The sequence below is a fragment of the Nerophis lumbriciformis genome, linkage group LG30 (assembly GCF_033978685.3).
Source record: "Nerophis lumbriciformis linkage group LG30, RoL_Nlum_v2.1, whole genome shotgun sequence".
Classification (NCBI taxonomy): Eukaryota; Metazoa; Chordata; class Actinopteri; order Syngnathiformes; family Syngnathidae; genus Nerophis; species Nerophis lumbriciformis.
The window spans coordinates 21,517,720-21,527,586 of NC_084577.2; the positions used below are offsets into that span (position 1 = coordinate 21,517,720).

The window sequence follows — 9,867 nt, forward strand, 5'->3', positions numbered from 1 at the left end:
CTTTTGTGGCCACAGCGTCAGCAGCTATGTAGAATGGCGCTTTCCATTATTTTCAGCAGACTGCATTGGTGGATCTTCTCACGTAAGATCCACCAAGGAATGGGGGGCCATTTGAATCCCTTCCCTACTGCACATGTGTAAAATAATGACTGTAACACATTGTACAAGCGCAATAGCATATCCCAAAATCAGTGACTACTATCAAAAATGCTGACATGTTGCATGTTTTTCCGATGAAATTCTCCCGGGCCCACATTGAATGTCGCTCGACCTCTAACACTCTCGGAGAAATGAAACACACACACGTCAATATAGTTTCACACACCCTTCGAGGCGGTTTTAAACCCTCGTGACATTTGATTAAAGAGTTTATTTTTATTAAGAAGGCTATACCAGACGCATAATCACTATACATTGATTTAACATTACCTTTACAATTAAAGTCTTCACTGAAATTACAGAATAAATATATATATGCACATTTTTTTTCTTTTTTTTCTTCTTCAAATCTTTGTGAGAGAGAAAACATGAAAAGTGCCTCCTACAAAGCTGTTAGTGGTTGGCGAAAGGGGGGGCCGGGGGAGGGGGGTGTGGTGGGTATGGGAGGCAGGATCCGGAGGCGGGGCTTTAACAAAGTGCATGGAAATTTCCAGAAAAAAAAAAAAAGCTCGGTCTGATAATATTCACACATCTTTAACCATCCTTCACAAGAAGCACCCTTATGTAGACAGTAGTCCTAATTAATAGTAACAACCATATTCATAACATAGAAAAACTTAAATAGACCACTGAACTGTAAATGTGTTGCAGGAGCTCCGTTCATAAAGACGTGAACAACCGCACTCCCCTCCCCAAAACCCCCACGTCACCCACCCCGCCCAGCCCTCGGCTTCCTGCACCGAAACAAGTGCACACCAGCAAACTGCAGTTCGAAGCAATATTCGTTTTTTTCTGTTTTTATCTCTTTCAATCGCTTCCCCGTCGCCTTTTTAATGTGCTCGGCCTGCGGGGGTCTTTGTACGTCCTAGCAAGGGGCGGGGGTGGGAGGGGGGGCAGAAGAGGCAGACCACAACCCTCCCCGAGTCAGGGAGACATCCAGCTCCCGTGTGTCACATGGTAATTTCACAAACAAAAAGGCTTTCACTGACCATGTTTTATTGTTCCCCCCCGCCCCCACCGCAAACTCCCTCTCGCTCAGCAAATAGAGATATTTATGTTACAAAAATAACGGCTGCTGACATTGCTGGCTACTCTGGAAAAAAAGGCACTTGATTTGAAATATCTGAGATCAGCCTCTCCTCCGTAATGATTCGGGCACTGTTGAAAGTGGAATATACTTTATTTCATGCTGCTTTTTCCAGATATCGTTTTTTCAAGGGGGGGGGGCGTTTTGAAGAAATGTTAAAACCGATACGATTTTTCCAGCACTTCGAGGTAATCCGGCTTGGTTTGAAGTTTGGCCCTTAACTCCAGATAGTCGCTCTGGGACGGGTCAGGGTAGCAGCCTTTCCCCGCCGCGAAAAGCAACGTCTCCTTCAGCCGAGCGTCCTGTTGCAAGTCCGGGTACTGCATGCCGGGCGGGTGTGCGTGCGCCACGTGCGCGTCCTTTAGTTTGGGGGCCGTCCCGTACAGGCAGTCGACGAAACCCACCGTCGGCGTGGGCCTCTGGCTGTCGATGACCGTCGGGCACAGCCCGCCGTTCTCGTGAAGCCCCGCCAGGTCGGCCGCCGTGTGGTTGACCGCCACGATGGTGTTGAGTTGAGAGTTGGAGACGGCCAGACTCCACTCCCGCTCTTTCTCGAGCAAGGTTCGGTAGTTGCCGCCGCCCCTGCCGCCGCCATTGTCTTTCTTGGCTGAAAACTGCCCTCGGTTTTCCGCCGTCGCCCCTATCTCCCCCTCTCGGGGCTTGTAGATGGGGTTGTTGCACATCTGAGTCACGGGGTGGGGGATGTAGTCATAAACGTGGCCGTGGGAATGCGTGTGACTGGGGTGAGTGTGAGTATGCAAGCCGGGAGTCGGCTTCTCCAGTGTGCTTGTGTTGCCGGCGCTGCTCTGCCTCGGCACGTCCTCGAAAATCCTGCACTGCATCTGGATCCCTGTCAGATCCACCTCTGATCGCTTCCTGAAGGGCATTTTCTTCCTCCGGCGGAGAACAAAGGCGAACAGGCCGGCCGCCACGAACACAGCAGAGATGAAGAGTATGAGGAGGCTGAGGATGAGGACTGACAGCGGCACTGCGTCTCGCCCGCCCGCCTCCCCCATACCCGTACTCCCTGTGGTCAGGTCCTGCCCCCCAGGTTGAGCCGGCAAGGGGCCTGCGGAATACTTAAGTTCCGGACAGAGGACCTCCACACCCAGTGAGCGCAAATCCTTCCCGATGGCAAACTCCGGGGTCTTACAGATGACGTCTCCCACCACGATGACGGAGGAGAGCTTTTCCAGCCATTGTTTGAGGGGGACGGTGTCGCAAGAGCACTCCCAGGGGTTTTGATGAAGATCAATCTGGACTATGGAGGTCAGATGCTCCAGGACTCCGCGCACGGGCAGAGAGAGGAAGTAGTTGTTGCGGAGGTTGAGGCGGGCCAGGTCGGTGCCTGCGAACACGTCATTGGGGAGCGAGCGGAGAAGGTTGTCGTTGAGGAAAACCAGCTGCAGATTGGGCATCAAGGAGAAGGAGTTGGGCTGGATTTCACGTATGACGTTGTACTCAAAGTACAGATAACTCAACATCTGGAGTCCTCGGAACATCCCAGGTGTGAGCCTCTCGATGTCGTTCCCGTTCAGGTATAAACTTTTTAAGTTCGGCAAGTTGATGAAAGCGCCCTCCTGCACGTAAGAGATCCGGTTGTTGCCGAGGTGAAGTAAATCCAAACTTGAGAAGTTCCAGAAATCCGAACGGTAGATTTTCTGTATCAGGTTCCCGCTGAGATACAGTTTCTTGGCATTGAGAGGGCGTGGCAGCAAGTCGGAGATGTTGTGGAAGCCCTTTTCCTTACAGTTCACCGTCAGACCCAAGTCGTTAATGTGGAGGTTGCAAAGACAACCGACCGGACAGATGATCGGTATCGGAGGTCTCGTCTGGTAGCCGGCGATGGGGGGCTGGTTGACGCCTGGGTAAATGCTACGAGGGGTGGGGGGGTTTCTCGTGGGCCGCGGTCGTTTGGTGGGCTTCATGGCGGAGGACGCCGTGTTGTGAAAGGAGGAGAGCATGGAGGACGGCCTGGTCGGCCACGTGTTCTCGTTGCTGAACGGAATGCGAGGGATCCCCAACTTGGCCTCGATCTCAGAGTCGGAGAGCAGGGGGCAGAGCTCGCTGCGCTTGATCTCCCGGAGGTCCTTCCCGTGTAAATGGAAGGGGTACTCGCAGGTGATCTCGCCCACCAGGGCCGTGTAGGGGATCCTCTCCAGCCACGTCTTCAGCTGGACGATCTCGCACACGCAGTTCCAAGGGTTCTCCTCCAGCTGGATTTCCATCAGGCTCCGCCCGACGTACTCCAGCGTCCCCTTATAGGGCAGGGTCTTCAGCCTGTTGCCCCTCAGGTCCAAATGTGTCAGCGAAACGGACCGGAAGAGATAATTCGGCAGCACGGGGATCAGATTGTCATTCAGTATAAGCACTCTCAATTTGTGCAGGTGCCTGAAAGCGCCGCTCTCAATCCTTTTAATGACGTTGTAGTCTGCCTGGAGATACTCGAGACTCTCCAGCCCCAGGAAGGTGTCGTTCCGGAAAATCTCCAGCTTGTTCTCGTGTAGGAAAAGCCGTTTGAGTATTCCCAGGCCGTTGAACGCTCCGGCGTGGATGTCTTGCAAGGCGTTATTGCCCAGATTGATGGATATGGCGTTGTTGAGATGGAGGAAGCTGTTAAAGTAGAGCTTCCGCATGGAGTTCCTCTGCAGGTTGAGCTTGAACGGCCGGCTCCATATCTGAGCGATCTGGCTCACGTTTGTAAATCCCTTGCTGTCGCAGTGCACGTGGAAGATGCCCTCCTTCACCTCGCAGTAGCACGGCTCGAAGCAGGGCTCGTCCATCTCCTCCGAGTCCTCCAGCAGCGGGACGGGGGTGGTCCATCCTAAGGCTATGGTGCTCAGCAGGGTAACCCACAGCATCCTCGCCGACGCCAGGTGGGTGAAGTCCGGGCTCCGGGAAGAGAGCCGCTTCACAGCGCTGCAACAGAGACAAAGAGGGATGACACACACACACACACACACACACACACACACATGCACAGTTAGGTTCAAGGTGAGAGACTTGTCGCCAGAGTAGGATAGGCGCATTAGTGTCGGTAGAATAGAAACGCGCTTTGAAATGAACACCGCTGAATAATACAACAACACCGGAGACTACTTTAGGTGTTTCACACAAAACAGGCCTCTCCTAGAAACAAATCTCTCGTATGAGTTAATGCCAGCAAACAGACCCGGTGTCATTTATTATACAGCAGATACGCCGCTAAGGTCGCTATAAATCACCTCAGGGATGCTTATCGCTATGAATAAACAATGGCAACAGCAGGTGGATGAGGTTGGCGCGGCGAGAGGAGACTCTGTCCCTCTGGTGCGGGGATTACATAACGGGGGCCTCAATCACCTTCTTAAGTAATTAAAAAAAAAAAAAAAAAAGTGGAGAAGATGCAAATGGAGATTTCTGGTAGTGAATCGAAATGATCATAAACGGTGTTCATGAGACTATACGTGCAAGTCATCAATAAATCCATCCAGTGACACTGGTACGGAATGTGTCAATGGAGTAGAAAGTAATTAATTATGGAAACTGAGCAATTCCTGTTTTACATTTTTGGAATTTCAAAACATGAAACATGCAGATTCCAATCAGAAATGGACAATAACAAATAATGCACTGCATATGATCATCTCTCTATCAGGGGTCTCCAACCAGTAGCTTGGCTCGCCAGTTGATTTTGGGTAGCTCCACCAAAGTGTTTGCTTAAAAACTTATGGATATTTGTGTAACTGCTCAATGGCAAGTTACCATTGAAAAGGCACACAGACAATGACGTCACTGTTAAACAATTAAAAAAATAAAATAAATCACATCCCTAAAAACTCTTTAGGAAAACAACGTACAATTAAATAACACAACAAAAATAACAGCCAAAATACAGCAACGTTTACTGAAAGTAAAAAAAATATATCAGATGGTTGAAAAAGGTTTTAATTGTAATTATAATACTTGTTAAAATGATTAGATGTTACACTAATTTGTTTTTTTTACCTATAACACAAAACTAAGATGTGGATGTGTTATTTCAATAGTCCAGCACAGGGGTCGGCAACCCGCGGCTCTCGAGCCGCATGCGGCTCTTTAGCGCCGCCCTAGTGGCTCTCTGGAGCTTTTTTAAAAATTTATGAAAAATGGCAAAATATGAGGGGAAAAAAATTATTTTTTTATTTTAATATGGTTTCTGTAGGAGGACAAACATGACACCAGCCTCCCTAATTGTTATAAAGCACACTGTTTATATTAAACATGCTTCACTGATTCGAGTATTTGGCGAGCGCCGTTTTGTCCTACTAAATTTGGCGGTCCTTGAACTCACCCTAGTTTGTTTGCATGTATAACTTTCTCCGACTTTCTAGGACGTGTTTTATGCCACTTCTTTTTCTGTCTCATTTTGTCCACCAAACTTTTAACGTTGTGCATGAAAGGTGAGTTTTGTTGATGTTATTGACTTGTGTGGAGTGCTAATCAAACATATTTGGTCACTGCATGACTGCAAGGTAATCGATGCTAACATGCTATTTAGGCTAGCTATATGTACATATTGCATCATTGTGCCTCATTTGTAGCTATATTTGAGCTCATTTAGTTTCCTTTAAGTCCTCTTAATTCAATTTATATCTCATGACACACTATCTGTATGTAATATGGCTTTTAATTTTTTGCGGCTCAAGACAGATTTGTTTTTGTATTTTTGGTCCAATATGGCTCTTTCAACATTTTGGGTTGCCGACCCCTGGTCTAGCAAAAATAGACCTACAGTAGAACGGTAATTCATTCGGCTCCATTCGTCATGGTTTACCTGACACATGAAACTTGACACATTTTGTGTGTGGCCATTCCAACTTGGACCACAGCGTCAGCTGCTGTGTAGACTGGCACTTTCCATTATTTTCAGTAGACTAACAAATAATGCACTGTATATGATAGCCTCTCTATCAGTGGGGCTCCAAACAGTAGCTCGTGAGATGTTGGTGGCTCGCCAGTTGATTTTGGGTAGCTCACCAAAGTGTTAGAATATTTGCTTAGAAACTTATGGATATTTGTGTAACTGCTCAAAGGCAAGTTACCATTAAAAGGCATAAAGAAAATGACGTCACTGTTAAACAACTCAAATGGAGAGTTGTTAAAAAAAATAAAAATAAAAAAAATAAAAATCACAACCCTTAAAACTCTTTAGGAAAAACAACGTACAATTAAATAACACACAAAAAAATAATGGCCAAAATACAGCAACGTTTACTGAAAATACAAAATAATATCAGATGGTTGAAAAAGGTTTTAGTTGTAATTATAATACTTGTAAAAAAAATGACTGGATATTACACTAATTAGCTTTTTTACCTATAACACAAAAATAAGATGTGAATGTGTTATTTCAATAGTCTAGCAAATATAGACCTACAGTAGAACGGGAATTCATTCGGCCCCATTCGTCATGGTTTACCTGACACATGAAACTTGACAAATTGTGTGTGTGTGTGTTTTCAGCAGACTAACAAATAATGCACTGTATATGATAGCCTCTCTATCAGTGGGTCTCCAACCAGTAGCTCGTGAGCTTTTGGCGGCTCGCCAGTTGATTTTGGGTAGCTCACCAATGTGTTAGAATATTTGCTTAAAAACGTATGGATATTTGTGTAACTGCTCAATGGCAAGTTACCATTAAAAAAAGCACAAAGACAATGACGTCACTATTAAAAAAAAAAAATAAAAATAAAAATAAAATTAAATAAAATCACATCCCTAAAAACTCTTTAGGAAAAACAACGTACAATTAAATATTACAACAAAAATAATGGCCAAATTACAGCAACGTTTACTGAAAGCACAAGAAAATATCAGATGGTTGAAATAGGTTTTAGTTGTAATTATAATACTTGTTAAAAATGATTAGATATTACACTAATTTGCTTTGTTTACCTATAACACAAAACTAATCTGTGGATGTATTATTTAAATAGTCTAGCATATATAGACCCACAGTAGAACGGGGATTAATTTGGCCCCATTCGTCATGGTTTACCTGACACATGAAACTTGACAAATTATGTGTGTGTGTGTGTGTGTGTGTGTGTGTGTGTTGGGGGGCTGCACTCTCCACTTTAGCGGCCAGATGGCATTAGATTGTTTAATATCTTAAAATGTGTTTTGTGGCCATTCCAACTCGGACCAAGGTAGAGTGGCACTTTCCATTATTTTCAGCAGACTAAGAAGTAATGCACTGCATATGATAACCTCTCTATCAGTGGGTCTCCAACCAGTAGCTCGTGAGCTTTTGGCGGCTCAATGTGTTAGAATATTTGCTTAAAAACGTATGGATATTTGTGTAACTGCTCAATGGCAAGTAACCATTAAAAAGGCACAAAGACAATGACGTCACTGTTAAACAATTACAAAAAAAATAATAAAATAAAATAAAAAAATTACATCCTTAAAAATTATTTAGGAAAAACAATGTACAATTAAATAACACAACAAAAATAATGGCCAAAATACAGCAACGTTTACTGAAAGTACAAAAAAATATCAAATGGTTGAAAAAGGTTTTAGTTGTAATTATAAAACTTGTTAAAAATATTTAGACATTACACTAATTTGCTTTTTTTTTAACCTATAACACAAAACTAAGCTGTGGATGTATTATTTAAATAATCTAGCATATATAGACCCACAGTAGAACAGGAATTAATTTGGCCCCATTCGTCATGGTTTACCTGACACATGAAACTTGACAAATTGTGTGTGTGTGTGTGTGTTTGGGGGAGGGAGGGGGGTGGGGAGGTGCACTATCCACCTTAGCGGCCAGATGGCAGTAGATTGTTTAATATCTTAAAATGTGTATTGTGGCCATTCCAACTTGGACCAGTGTGGACTGGCACTTTCCATTATTTTCAGCTAGACTAAGAAGTAATGCACTGCATATGATAACCTATCTATCAGTGGGTCTCCAACCAGTAGCTCGTGAGCTTTTGGCGGCTCGCCAGTTGATTTTGGGTAGCTCAGCAAAGTGTTTAATATTTGCTTGGAGGCTTACGAATATTTGTGTAAATGCTCAATGGCAATTTACCATTAAAAAGGCAGAAAAACCATGACGTCACCGTTAAACAATTCAAACGCTGCCATTCATATGAATTCAACACAAAATCCTGAAAGTAGCTCTTAATAGAAATATTTACCATTGATTCGACACGTTAAAATCAAAATGTATACGGTGGCATCACAACAATTGACTGTAAAAAAGGACGACACCCTTATATTTCACTGTAACAAACTGCTAGTTCACAGTAAAATACATAGTCCTCCGTAAACAATGACAGCGAGTTACTGTTCATTCAAACTGGTGCGTGTCTTAGGGGGGTTCCGTAGACCACCGTGCACACTCTTGCACAGTAGGTGGCAGTATATACAATTGAGATGTTTATTGTAATTACCTGTAAAATCACAGCCATGCATTTACAGTAAAATCATGTGGATGTTTTCACAGTAAACTACTATGCAATAACCGGTAATTTACAATAAATATGGTATGGAACGCATACTGAATTATGCAGATAAGCAAAACAATGTTGTTGTTGATTTTTATTTTTTGTTGTTGCAATTTTGCAAAACAAGCTTTGTTTGGGTTGGAAATAAAATATGTAACAAACGTTATTGAAATGAGTAGCTTTTAAAAAAACATTACAACAATGGGTGGGTAAAATCCACCCATTGTTGTAATGTTTATTATTGTCGTTTTGTAAAAGTATGAAGAAAAAAAAAAGAAAAAAAAAAGGTTGGAGAACCCTGCCTTTATGCGCGTTTGATGATGTCATGACGGTGCTCGGTACTAAAAACGGTTGAAAGTCACACACGCACGCTTTGAACGCGCGCACGCGCACGCACACAAAGGCTCGCCACTGTCCATCCAAATGTGGGTGCTGAAAAAAAAAAAAAAAATCCAAAGGAGACGCGCGGCGCGGCGCAGCGCTGTCCATGGTCCTGAAAGCCAAAAAAAAAACCTCCAGCAAAAAAGGGAGGGTATAGGAAAATAGAAAAAAATTGTATTGTAATCCCTCAAAAAGATGCACCGGGGGGGGAAAATATACCTAAAAAAAAAAAAAAATGCTGCAAAATTCCCATTTCTGTGCGTAATCCTTCAGCATCCCTCGATGTTTGTTACGCAGATATAGAACACCGTATTGAACCATTACAATATGGAACTGTGATTGTATACGTACTTAGTTTAGAGGGGCTCCAACTTCACATATCCTCCTGCGTCGTGTTCCGTCGTGGCCCGCTGCGTCCTGCTCACTGTCCGATGCCGGGCTGCGAGGGGGGTGTGGGGTGGGGGGGATACAAAAAAAAAAAGAAAGAAGCAGAAGTAAGAGACGAGGGAGCCAGAAAATGTGCTGCGTAACTCAGAGCATCCTCCATTCTCTCTGTTACTTAAAAAAAAAAAACGCTTCCAGTGTGTTATTTGCGCGGAGAGCGACGCCGCGCGTTAAAGTTGACACGGTGTGCACGGAAAGCCAACAACTCACCTCAGGCTGGCGCCGCAGCTGGGAAGCATCGGGAGAAATGAGAAGCAATAGTTTGGATTCCTCCTCGTTCCCCATCTCCTGCTCTCCTCACCCTCTCCTCTCCCG

At 44.5% G+C, this 9,867-nt stretch overlaps 1 protein-coding gene across 1 annotated transcript in view; it reads right to left on the reverse strand.

Annotated features, from left to right (window-relative positions):
• Window positions 1-310: 310 nt before the first annotated feature.
• Window positions 311-9,867, reverse strand: part of slitrk3a (SLIT and NTRK-like family, member 3a) — a 9,940-nt gene continuing 383 nt past the window's right edge. The window contains exons 1-3 of the mRNA XM_061925794.1: window positions 9,763-9,867; window positions 9,460-9,547; window positions 311-4,165 (exon numbers count right to left, since the gene is read on the reverse strand). The exon at window positions 9,763-9,867 is cut by the window's right edge and continues 383 nt beyond it. Coding sequence (XP_061781778.1) covers window positions 1,402-4,107 — 2,706 coding nt within the window. The 5' untranslated portion in view covers window positions 4,108-4,165; window positions 9,460-9,547; window positions 9,763-9,867 and the 3' untranslated portion in view covers window positions 311-1,401. The remainder of the gene's footprint in view (window positions 4,166-9,459; window positions 9,548-9,762) is intronic.